The sequence below is a fragment of the Oculina patagonica genome, chromosome 2, assembly GCF_052425735.1.
Source record: "Oculina patagonica isolate OP01 chromosome 2, crgOcupat, whole genome shotgun sequence".
Lineage (NCBI taxonomy): Eukaryota > Metazoa > Cnidaria > Anthozoa > Scleractinia > Oculinidae > Oculina > Oculina patagonica.
In genome coordinates, this window is record NC_135759.1 from 27,568,307 (window position 1) to 27,580,926 (window position 12,620).

The 12,620-nt window shown below is 37.3% G+C and overlaps 2 protein-coding genes across 2 annotated transcripts in view; both read right to left on the minus strand.

The window, feature by feature from the left end:
- LOC144642258 (uncharacterized) overlaps nucleotides 1–12,620 on the minus strand; it is a 60,589-nt gene that overhangs the window by 24,625 nt on the left and 23,344 nt on the right. The window lies entirely within an intron of this gene.
- On the minus strand, nucleotides 4,885–11,519 carry LOC144643863 (cochlin-like). Its single transcript, XM_078503249.1, has 4 exons — nucleotides 11,475–11,519; nucleotides 7,976–8,161; nucleotides 6,978–7,364; nucleotides 4,885–5,425 (listed from the first exon to the last, which is right to left on the minus strand). Exons 2-4 carry the CDS (start codon nucleotides 8,121–8,123, stop codon nucleotides 5,100–5,102), a joined length of 861 nt encoding a protein of 286 aa, XP_078359375.1. The 5' UTR covers nucleotides 8,124–8,161; nucleotides 11,475–11,519; the 3' UTR covers nucleotides 4,885–5,099.

Genomic DNA, 12,620 nt, shown 5'->3' on the forward strand with positions numbered 1-12,620 from the left:
AAGAGAGAAAAACCGTAAAAGTATTGACAAAAAGCCGCTGTCAGGAAAAAGTGTTGTAATCTATTAAAGTTAGACTTTCTAAAAGTCGTTTGCTTCTCGTTTCCGGCTTGGTGGTAGTCTATAATCTACTAATTGCTGGTTGCTCCTTCTATAAAAACCATATAATTCAGTTATGTACTTCGTTATTCTCCAAAACAACAAAGTAAAATAATTGACCTTGTGTGTGCGAGAATTCACGTTGTTTACTTTTAGGAGACGAGACTAATTTAATTTACTAAACTCGATTATAGATGTTTGAATGATTTCTTTTTTTCTCACGAACCATTTGTGGAGCAACCGGCACAACACAGTCCCCGTAAAGTGCTTTTTCTTTCAGTTGTCTGGTGAACTGTTGGAAACTCCACATGTTCTCGCTGCACTTGGTGTCTCATAGAAGTTTTTTGTTCTTTTAAAACGATAGTTGGCAGTCCTTGCTCGTATGATCGACGCGATTTTACTATCTGTCCCTTTCATCGATCCGAGCTTGGAATTGGATGGCGAAAAAGTTCCAGTACATGCAAAGTTCCTCACGAGATTGCTTATCACAGTAAAGGGAAGACTTCTATAAAAGGAGATAGAGATTTAGGAAGAGAAATATCAAATGTCATATTCCAGAAAACTGGTATCCTTGTTCCCGTGGGGTCAGGTTTGACGTTGTGAAATTCTTTTACATCCCCATGTAAAATACGGTATTAGTTTGTGACAATTCATCCCCAAACGTTTTCAAACCATTGATTCATCTAAAAATTTAAGACCCTTCCTCACCCCACCCCCTAAGTATAAAAAACTGTCACGCTTGTCTCGAAAGTATGCAAATTTATACTTCACTTGGAATAATAACGGGGCCAACAGGCACTGCAAAGTGGCTTATCGAAAACGCTTTGCCGGCTATAACCTGAAATATGGCTTAATCAAGTAACACAAAAAGGGCTTGTTAATCATGACGATACATATTTGGTTAAACTCGTATCGGTGGTTGCTTCAAATTCACCAGTCGCAGACGGATTCGACAAGCGGCATGAGAACTGAACGGGAAGCCATTGAAGAAATGACAGGAAAAAACGTATTGCATGGGACAGGATATCATAATCAAGCAAAGGTGAACATATTTATTATGATTTATGCCTTGGTATTGCTAGTGTTGCGACTAAATTGATTTAAAAAACAAATACGGTGGTAATACTTTTGGTCACGCATTCGAAAGCTTGCGTGATTTGTGTCGTTTTTGTACGATTTTGAATAATTTTTTGACAAGTGCTTAATCATTTACCCAGACAAAACTTTAAATATTTTGAAAGTATCATCCTTCTACAGTTGAAATATATTTATCTCAAGGAATTCTGAGATAAGGCACATAGTGAAAATGACGATTCTTTTGACCGACCGACTTTCATTTCGCGTGAGAATAGTCTGGTTTTGTTTACCGTAAAATAATTAGATTAAACCAAAACTTTTGAAACTATGCTTATTTGGACAAGGAAGAGTCATGCAATAGACCGGTTTTATTTATTTTTTTCTGCGCGTGATGGTTTTGACATACGAATCGATTGAAAATGGTCAATTTTCAACCCAATTTGTACCCTCTCAATCGAGTCTAGACGAGTCTAGATGTCAAATCAAAAAATTTCGTTTTTCTCAGAAAAATAAAAATATTTGAAGAAAAAAACAACATAACGTTTTTAGTTTTAATAAGGACTACCTTCATGCAAAGGATAAGCGAACAATTTTTCATAGCATTACCGGACGTTGTCGGATTCTTCTACAAATCTCCTCTTAAGAGGAAAATGCCCGATCAAAAGCGGCTTTGAGCAAAAGTACGGTCAGCGATGCAAAGAACTTCCACGCTTCTTTTATACATATGTTGCGATGTGACAGTCACGCTACTAATACTAAGATGCATCTGGTTCGCCGGGAACGTGTACAAACTTACAGCTGGAGGAAAACGCTATTAATTCTGAGGATACCTAGAATTCCGAGATGACTGTAAAGGCTGGAACAAACATTCTAAAGCCAGGTAAGAGAGCTTAAGGTGTTATAGTATGCGAATTTATCAGAAGAATTTGTGAAGACGAAGATGTTCGTTACCTATAAATTTTGAAAATTTCCTGAATTTTAAGCGGTTGTCAGCTTTGCAGACTTGATGTGCTGACAAATTTTATTCTTGTTTTCAAGAAAGGGTCATTTATAGATTCTGTTCATGTAATTTTAAAAGTAGTCTCAAGCAGGTGCCACATTTTTAAAATTTGCCTTCAAAGTTGGGCTATTTCCGTGTTTCATTCAAAGCTGAATTAGGCGGGTCGGAAATCTTGTTTTGGCCTATGAAGAAACAAGAATGAATCATAATTGAAACATTGCTAAATAAACTACAATGATGAGTATACAGTTTACAAAAAGAACTGGATCTTTTAAGCGAATATTTATTTTTTGAGAGCAATTGCAATATGTGCTATTTTAACCGTTTCGGAAGGCGGGTAATTGCTCTGGATCGGACCAAAGTTCGATAGATCCTAAAAAACACAAATTAGAATTTTTAATCAAATAAAACCCATTTTATTAATTAACTAGGTAAAGGCTTTAAAATCCCAGCAAATGAGAAAATTCGAATTCTCGAATCAAAATTGATGGTCGGAAATAAACGAGACGACCTCTTTAAACACCCCTCTGTAACAGACCCAGTGGAATCTTCATTCTCACCGGGTTTTCGGAATAAACGTCACTGGGTTGGCCACTTTTCCACTGGGTCGGCTTATTTGGGCTGGTTTTTTAAATAGGTCTATTCGACAAAAGTCACACTGTACAGTCACTGGGGAAGCATAAAAATAGGCGGGTAAAATCAAAATATCTGCTGGGTACCGGGGAGACTAAATTTCCACTGGGTAGGGGAAAATAATCCACTGGGTCGGGTTCCACTGGGTCTGTTACAGAGGGGTGTTTTTAATAGGGGACAGTTGTTCGGTTAAAGACATTTTGAAAGTTAAAACTTATATTGACTGATCAATAATACCGTCGTGGCGAAGGTAATAATCTTTTTTTTTCGGATGATAATAGGGTAGTTTTCTTTTTCTTTTCTTTTATAAGCATTCAATTAAAAAAGAGACGTACTGATAACTGCTCCGGTTTTTTAAATAATAAGGATGGTAAATTTTAAGCTCAGTAATAAATAATGGAGATAAATGGTTCAACAAGCATGGGACAAAGAAAAATCTAAATCCTGGACGGAAATCGAAGATACCGTTGGGCACTACTGACGAGAGACTAGGGGTTAGCTGGGCCATTTACAAGGTTGATATGTGACACGCGTTCTGCATACTGCTAGGATCAGCAATGTCGAAATCAAGTGTGTAGTATTTTCAACAATGACACGAGCATGGTTTATTATTGGAGAATGACACCCTATTTCCAGGGGTCTTTTTGCCAGCCAAAGGACGTCGTAGGTTTTTTCCCAACAAATTAAATGTTGCTCTTTTTACCACGCTGCTTCCCGGCCCGCGTTTTGCCAGTCGGCCGGGTGTTATCTTTGCTTCATTATGCCTGTGGGCATTACAGGGAAAATACCGCCACGGCAATCATTTATTTCACGGGTCTCTACCTGAATATTTGATTTATCAGTTTACCATCATAAGAACATGTAGTAAACTGCCCGGGTACGCGTATATGTCGTGAAATACAAGTCTATCAAATATCACTATCAAAGATCACTATCATTTGTCAAACATCATCAACAGAGCATCAAAAGATAATCAATTTTATCTGCACTGGAGAAACTAGTTTTAACAAAGGTAAAACAATTCTGATCAATCGTTTAAAAGTAACGCAGTCTGTCATTGTTTGTTTTCAAGAGCCGGGGGAAATCATAACATAAATTTTCTCGTTTGTTTATATTTTGCATTTGCCCTTTTCCTCTAGTTTTCCTTGAATCGTTACGGTATTGTAAGGTAATACTATTTTATTTCGTTAACTAAAAGCTCTAAACTTCAAATTGGAAGAACAAAAGTCATTTATTACGAAAATCACGGCCGCATAACAAACAAGGATGATTTTCGAGCATTGTAAGGACGCTTTCATACATTCAAATTGAGATAAACTTCGGGCCGACGTTTTTCACGTTTTCCCCCAACGTAATCCGTTTTAATCTTCTCTAATTTTGCCGATCCATGCTCTCTTTTTGACATTTCTGTATTTCTTTTGAGTTCTTCTACAGTTTTAGCCGTTATTGTCATATTTCAGTTAGTTCTATGACCAGTTGAACAGTGCCGGCCGAATGACCTGGCGGTCTTACAAATTTGGCAAGTAAAGAATGGTATCACGGAATGCGAAAAGCCCCTACAACATCCTCGTGTGACGTGTTTTGACACGTCATACGAGGTTAAAAAGCGCAACAGTCGATCGATGAAAATAATGATAGTGATTAAAATGCACCAATAGCAACAAACCAAGTTAATGGGTTGTAAATAACGACACGTTCCATCGCCTGATGGGACATGCAGAATTTCATGGCAGTCACTGGGTAAATTGTCGCGATCAACATCTCAAAGCGAATATATCGTCAGACAATTAAAGGAGCTACGTCACGGAAAACACATTTTGAAATAATTGGCAAAATGTTATTAAATTTGTTGTTCGAAATTTGTCTTAATTTTCATCAGTCGAAAACATTCTTGGTTATTTTCCCCTTTTTATTACTCCTTTGTTGTTTTTAATGTTAGAAATTTGAAAGGAATCGGGAAAATGACTTAATATACCGTGACAATGCTCCTTTAAAATGAATAAAAGTTCATCTTTTCTATCTTTCAACACCACGAACAATTAAATAAACACAACTTTAATGGCGTATAAAGTATATATTTATTACGTCAAAATTACATTGCAGTTACAGAATATCAATGTCCATATAATAAATCATGGATCCCGGGTCAGCAACAATGACAACGTTTCTTTAAATTACTACACTTACGACTTTACTGAGCAACTGATTAGTTCCTTCATAGAATTAAACAGTGCAACGACTACTGTTCTTAGCTCTTAAACTCTGACAAAGCGAACAAATATGGCAAAGTTGTTCAGCAAGGAGGGTCATAGTTGACGATGTGCCATTTATTCGGATAGACCTTTTTCACAATCAACTTAATGACATTCCAGAATCCCGCCAAACTTTTTACTCTATACAGAAACGGATCCGGATTTGGGGGAACAGATTGCGGAACGCTGGAGGCCACCTTTACAATCTCATCTATTCCGTAGATGTAAGATCCAACAGCAACCACATAAATCTCCACACCACTGGTTTTCAGTGCGCTGGCTTTGGCCTCAGTCAAGTGGGAATCAACGTTTGACTGTCCGTCAGTGACAAGGAGAACCATGCTCCTTTTTGGGGGGGTGCGGTGACCTATCAACATTGAAAAAAGCAAACACTTATTACAAACAGCTTGGTGTTGTGAAGCCTAAGTATACCGAAAATATACATATTATCGACAAAATCTAAAGATTAAAAGCTAATTTGAAAAGATATGTCTTAAGACGAGATTTAACAATAAAAATTGAACTAAAATTTCGCAGGCTATAGCTGGAAGCGCATTCCAAAGTGTAGGCGCTGATACACTGAAGGACCTGTTACCAAAATACTTTTTCATTTTCCCTGCTGGGTGCTATAAAAGCGTGCCAAAATTAATAGGGCGCAGCAGTGAATAACGTGCGTGCTTTCTTACATTAATTAAATTGCTAATATAAGCTGGCGCCATGCCATTGAGAGCCATAAAAGTTAAAAGTAAATTTAAAAATGAACAGGTAGCCAGTGTAATTCTTGAAAAACAGGCACGATATGGTCATATTTGCGACTCGAAGTTAGCAGCCTAGCCGCGGCGTTCTGCACTCTCTGCAATTTCGCTATTTCACAGTCTGGTAGTCCATAGAGAAGTCCATTGCAACAGACAATTCTATTGGTAACGAACGCGTGCAAAACTATTTCTAATACATTCCTTGCTAGAAATCTACTTATGCGCTTAATATTGTGTAACCAGAAAAATGCCGCACTACAAGACTTAGAAATATGAGTCGACATAGAAAAATTAGAGTCGAACCAGAAGCTTAGATTGCGCACTTCAGACGCAGGCTTGAAATCTGTTGCGCCAACACGGATTTATAATTATTAATTTTTAACAGTTGTTGTCTAGATCCGATAATAAGAAATTCATTCTTATCATCATTTATCCTTAATTTGCCCTGGTACATCCCTGATACATCTCTCCATGGTACACACGGCCTCAGCTTGAACTGTATCTGCTTGATCAAGAACGGTAGGAAAACGCAGAAACAGTCAACCGCAAGTTCTCGCTTGAATACAAGTAAACCAGTTTAATTTATCGATCGTGAAACAGAATTTACACTAATTAGTTTTGGCAATAAAACGGAACAAAAGAAGCACTACGAAAAAAACCTTTGGCAACCTAGTTTAATCGTTGGTGTCGTCTGAGCAATTATGCAAATTCTTTTGAAATGAGTTGCTCCGGTCTAAATAGAACTTAATAACAATCCATTAATCACCGCGTTTTTCATGGCTGCGTGCGATCTACTTCTAATGCTTTAAGCGCCAATTCTTGATAATATTTCGTGTCCGAAAATCTTCCCGATGTGAAAAAAGCGTCATAAACCGAGCTTTTGGTACCATCAGAATGTCCTATTCTTATATTTACCTCTGGAAATTATACTAACTGCCTTGGCTACTGACTTATTCCCATCTTAAACGTTACCAAATTAAATGGCGCAAATATTGCAACCAATAAAATTGATATTTAATAATACTGCAACCAATTAAATTAATTTTCCGACTAACGAATGTTGGTGACCTTCCCGACAGGTTTTCCGTATAGCTTGACGCGTATTGTCGCGCAAAACATGTCGGAATTTACATGCAATGCACCGTCTACAAATGCAAAGAATACCTGAGGCAGGGTCATCAAACAGTTTCTTTGCTTCTTCTAGAGCAGCTTGAGTGTTAGTCAAGCCACTTGGATAAGATATCTTCGTTATCTCACTGGCTGCTGAAGAGTATTGCAAGAACTTGAAATTGACCCAAGCCGTGGAGCCAAAGGTAACCGCCGCGTACTTCGTATCAATTGCGGGATTGTGCAGTGTTTTCATCATGTGTTTGAGTGCTTCTTTGCCTTTCTTGAATTCGCAAGAACCAATCGACCCAGAACCGTCCAGTACTATCACAATATCTTCAATTTTAGATGAACGTTTTGTAATGACCGCGCTCTGACCGAAGCCCAAGAAGTTGGTCATAAGCTTATTTGTAGTGACATTGGGGGAAGGAACCTTTTGAAAAGCTGAAAATAAAATGCAGGATTAATAAGGACAAAGGTGAGCATGCATATGAATGCTGTAGAAAAACCGCTCGCGAACAATAAAAATAATTTTTTGAGTTCAGGATTTTCGTAGAATGCACAGACATTCGGAAGAGTAAAATTAAGTTTCTTTATTATTAATTTTGAGTTAAAAGCAATTGATAGATAATATATGTTAGTTGTCTTTTTCTTTTTGTACCTTACATATAGTTTAATTCAAATCACACGATTTTCAGGACATAAGGTCTGAATTGATGCCAAATGAGATCAAATGATATTCTACTATTAATTGATAAATGAATATTATTATAACAATAAACTGATCCCACAATCCTTCGCGCTGTATTTAATTTCGTAAATTCTTCCTCTGTGTGCATTTTTCCTTGTAAGCAAGCCCGACCACCCACCCGGTAAAGTAGGCGTTAGAAATAAATAATAGGTAAATGGTAGTAGAAATGATGGCGATTGTACTAAACGAAAATTGATGAGTTTAACGGAACGAAAGGTCTATACGTTCTGTAGAGCTCAGATCAAAACTCAAAAGATCCCTCAGTTTGATGATTTGTGTGAGCTTAAAAATTGAAATAACTTACCCTGATAGTAAGGATCGTTTGGATTTGGTGGGTACGTTGGTACAGTTGGGACAATTGCACTTGGTCGCCAGAAAAGTGCTATATTTGGTCCTGTTAGGATCACAAGCAGGCACATCACGGAGGCAAAGCATGAAGCAAATCCCGACATTCTCCAGGCTTGGTCGCTGCACTCTGGCTATTAACTTTCTGGGTTTGAAATCAAGAGCAAATTTAGTTACTATTTTTATAGAGAAATTAACTTACATATGAATCGTTTTATTTGCCGGTAAAGCTTGAGAACAGTAATTTATGCCATTTACTTGTAAAAAAATATGTCTTTCCTCTAAGATTTAATTGTTTGGCAATATATTTGTAAGTAAGACATTTGGTAATAGGTGCAAAGAAATGTCAAAATAGCGGCTTTAAAAGGCTATGTTTTCATTAATTAAAACCCACTAGAGTAAGAAACTAAGCTTATTTTGAAATATAATTTGCATTAGTATCAAAAGATTCTAAAGCCGAAGATCGAAGAGACTTTGAGTTATGGCACAAGGCGAAAACTGAAATTCTTTAAAAAATTAAGAATATTCCCGGCCCGTTAGTACACAGAGGCACTTTTTTAAAAAGTTTTGTACTTTTTCTGGAATGATTCTCAACTCAAGCCATATAACCTTTATGTGTGAAATGGATACTTTGTTTTTCAGGAAAAAGCATCAAAACGTAACATTTCAACTCTCCTTTTTACTCGAAGGCAAATCAGTGAAATTTAGGTTCCCGGCCAATTTTTCAGCTTTGTGTTATTGGCTATAGTTGATAATTCTGGACCATATTTATTTCTCTCAATGTTTCGGTTTTGTCATTTAGAACCATAGAATTAATTTCTTTGCAAACATTTAGTTTCACAGCGAATATTTGGCAAAATTTAATAACATAAAATTAACTTAAATTAGCCGTGACACAGGCCCTTTAAGTACATGCAACTGTCGCCTGTCTGCGGTTTGGATATCGAAACCTGTGTGCGACGAAAATATAATTTAAAGATATAGCACAGAAACCAACTTTCCAGTTGTTAACCGGACTGCGGGTATAAAAACCTGACCAAAGCTGATGAGCAAAAGTTAACGAGACTTGAGACTCAAACAAAAGTGTGACTTTCCTCTTTCTAAGAGCTACTAAAAGCTTGATTAATGTTTTAGGAGAACAGAAAACAGCAGCTGTAAAATCAAGTCGTGACGGGCGCTTGTTTCTACGGTTGTTTCTTGGTATCACAAAATTCAACAAGCTTTTTATAAAGACAGTCGTGAGAACTTTATAACACGAAACAATGCAACCTGCTTGAGTATTCAAAATTAGTGCTTCTTTACAGTTGTTGCCCTGTGATCACGAATTTATTTTAACAAACTTATAACATAATCGTGGAAATTGGCAATCCGAAATAGTTTTTTTAAGATTCGCATTCGGTTCTTGTTTCCACTTTCGTTTTGCGTTATAATGAACCTTTCCACAAGCTTTAAGATGTTAGGATAATGGCGTGTAAGACAGCCCGGCGACAAACAAGGATAACTGTTTTTTCATAATTCACATCCGATCGCTTTTTCAAAGTTGTTTAATTTTGTGGTATCATATCATAAAAATTTCAAAAAGCTTTTAGACCAGATGAAGATAATCGTGACAGACTGACAATCAAACACAACTTAATTGTTTCGGTCGTTGTTTTCACAGTTGTTTCGTGGTATCATAAACTTTTTAAAAAGCTTTTAGAAGTATGAATAACTGTCAGTAAGAGACTAACGATAATCAAACTTAACTTCTTTAACATCATTCTTCTTCAGTCGTTGTTTTCACTGCTGTATCAAACTTTTTTAAAAGCGTTTTACTAAGATATCAGGATTCTTCGATTCTTGTTTCCACTTGATCGTGAATGGCGTGAAATACTGCCAGCAATAAAATGTAACTTCTGCATTTATTTATTATTCATGCACATTCGTTCGCTTTTTTATCCGGCTTTCAATTTCGAGGTTTCATAATGTTCATAAACTTTTAAACAAGCTTTCTTATATGAGGATAATTATGAGACTGACAATCAAACATAACTGTTTCAACATAATTCACATTTGGTCGTTGTTTTCACACTGCACACCAAAACATGTAATAATAGATTAATTACCCAGCTACTCTAACTTTACTTGCGTCTTTTTATCCGTGAGATTTGAATCCTCTTACGCGCGAATTTGGAGTTCTACAAACATAGGCGTACGGGCACCTTCGGACCTGGGGGGGCGGGGACCTTATTGCCCGAAAAAAAAAAACCATAAACAGGCATATGAAATGGACAGCACAACGTGCATGTAAATAGTTGTGTACAAGCCTTGCCTGCTTGCTTCTGTACTTATCTCGTGGCGTTGCCCGAAAGTGTAATGCACTGAATCCTTTTTCTTCGGAAATATTTTTTTATTCACTGAAGTTCAGCAAAAAAAACGAATTTTTGGGAGGCAATTTACATTGTTTTCCCCCACATGAAAGTTATATAATTAAAAAGCGTGTGAAACATTCACGAATGAATGGGTTGAAACATTTTGTTGAAAGTTTTCAGCCAGCCCTGAGAACTTACCATTTGAGTCAAAAGCATTAGCTTCATTGCATTTGTAACCGTATTGCAGCTTTGTTTCAAGGTCTTAAACTGGGTCCACTGCGCGTAAACATTAAAGCTATAGAAGAGATGATTGCAACTGAATCAAACTGAGGGGTCACGAAGAATTTGCGAGAAAAATTGAATATGATAATAGCAATTTACGAGAGGAAACGAACGCAGATAAATGACGTGTTAATTGTAATGTTAAGATTTTTCTGCCTATCTTCTATATTTTTTCTCTGGCTAATTGCCCGAATTCTTAGCATTTTGCCCGAAACAATTTGGCACTGGGGGGGCTGCAGCCCCCCTCGCCCCCCCGCCTCGTACGCCTATGTCTACAAAAATATTTAAGCCAAAATATTTCCGGTTTCCCCGTCTTTGCAACTTACTTGAGTTTAGACCAATTTATGTCTTATTTGTCTGCTACACGTTGCTTACCAAAAACAAACAGAATTCATTCAGTGTCGGGTTTATCACCATCTCTCTTATCAACCAAAGTTAAATGGTATCATCGCGTAAATTCAGAATTTAATAGGAACGTTATAAGATCTAACTGTGGAGTTCCAACTGTAGAGCTTCGTAAATTTTTGTTATGAAAGTTATCAAAAATATACTTTGTAAAATAAAGTGCAGAGTTACTTTTGCGATAAAAGACATAAAATGTGTTCCCACGACCCGAAATAGGGAGGGGTTTTACCAGTAAAACGTTTCAAATTTTGTCCAAATCAGTAGCAAAATCAGTTATCAATTTACACTTTAAGCAATACACTGAAGGAAGGCTTCTTTTCTATGGCCAACAAGAACAACGAAAACATATTACCAAGCTCAAGAAATATTTTGAGGGAAACAAACTACTTTTAAGCCTTGTTAGCAATAAAAAAAATTTACCTGATAGGTATTTGTCCTGCCTGAACTTCTCAACAGCGCTAGCTCAAGAGAATGATTCAGCTATTATTCCCCACTAATGGTTAAGAACATGCAATCTGAAACTCGATTGGTTTATGAGTACACCAATCGAAGAGTATAGCTAACTGTCGTGGGTCGTGGGTCGTGGGTGTGGGTAAAGTCGTGGGTGTGGGTAAAAGTCGTGGGTAACAAAAAAGTAAAAAAAAAAAAAATACTGAACAAAAATTTGTGACAAAATAGTTCGGACTAAATCTGAAGACTTCCGATGATATCAACGAAAAATTCTGAAGTCGTCCGAAAACTTTCAAGAATTACGCGAACATAGCCGAACATTTTAAGAAAGCTTCCGAACATAACCGCGAAGTCCCTTGTCTGAGCAAAGAACAATATTGGCCGTTTTCATAATATAGACGCGTTACCCGTCTGGACGAGCATGGGCACATTTTTAGTTTGTATGGTTACACATGTCTCTAGGATAGGCAAAAGACACGTTACCCGTCTAGACGAGCTACCTTTCGTAATGCGTCGCTCAAAACACAGTACGTATTTAATACTTTATCCGCAGCCCGTAGCCCGCGTTTTAAACCTCAGTTTGTAGTCCGTAGTCCTCAGTCCGTGACGAAAAACACTCATTCATATAATAGCAATAATACGTGCTTGTTATAAAAATAAGCACAACGATTTGGAAGAGCTAGGTAGGCGCAAAATTATATGCAGTGCCCAGGCGCGTAGCTGGGGTTTTTGGAAGGGTGTTCGTATTGACCAGGAATGTTTATAAGGGGGTTATGAAATACGAGCGCCGAAGGCGCGAGCCTCCAGGGGGGTCTGGTAGCATGTCCCCCCAGAATATTTTGAAATCTAGAGGCCCGGAAATGCTATTTTCAGCATTGTGCACGTCAATATTTCAAACTCGATGGAGTGTAAAATAACAGGTCGTCTATTGATATTCCATTTATCAAATCCCGAACGCTTGTTAAGAAAATATTTTTCAACGACGGGATTATTTTGACTACATATAATACTAGGTCACTAGGATATATTGAGGCCACTTACTTACTCATTCACTACAGGACTATTCGTAAAGCAAACTTGACAATTGCATCATCCTCCGGTGGAGGCCTTGAAATA

Coding starts and splice junctions, on each gene's coding strand:
- LOC144643863 (XM_078503249.1), bottom strand. CDS start 8,123: ATGTCGGGATTTGCTTCATGCTTTGCCTCCGTGATGTGCCTGCTTGTG. Junction 7,365..7,975: donor AAACGATCCTTACTATCAGG/GTAAGTTATTTC, acceptor TTTTATTTTCAG/CTTTTCAAAAGGTTCCTTCC. Junction 5,426..6,977: donor GTTTGATGACCCTGCCTCAG/GTATTCTTTGCA, acceptor CAATGTTGATAG/GTCACCGCACCCCCCCAAAA.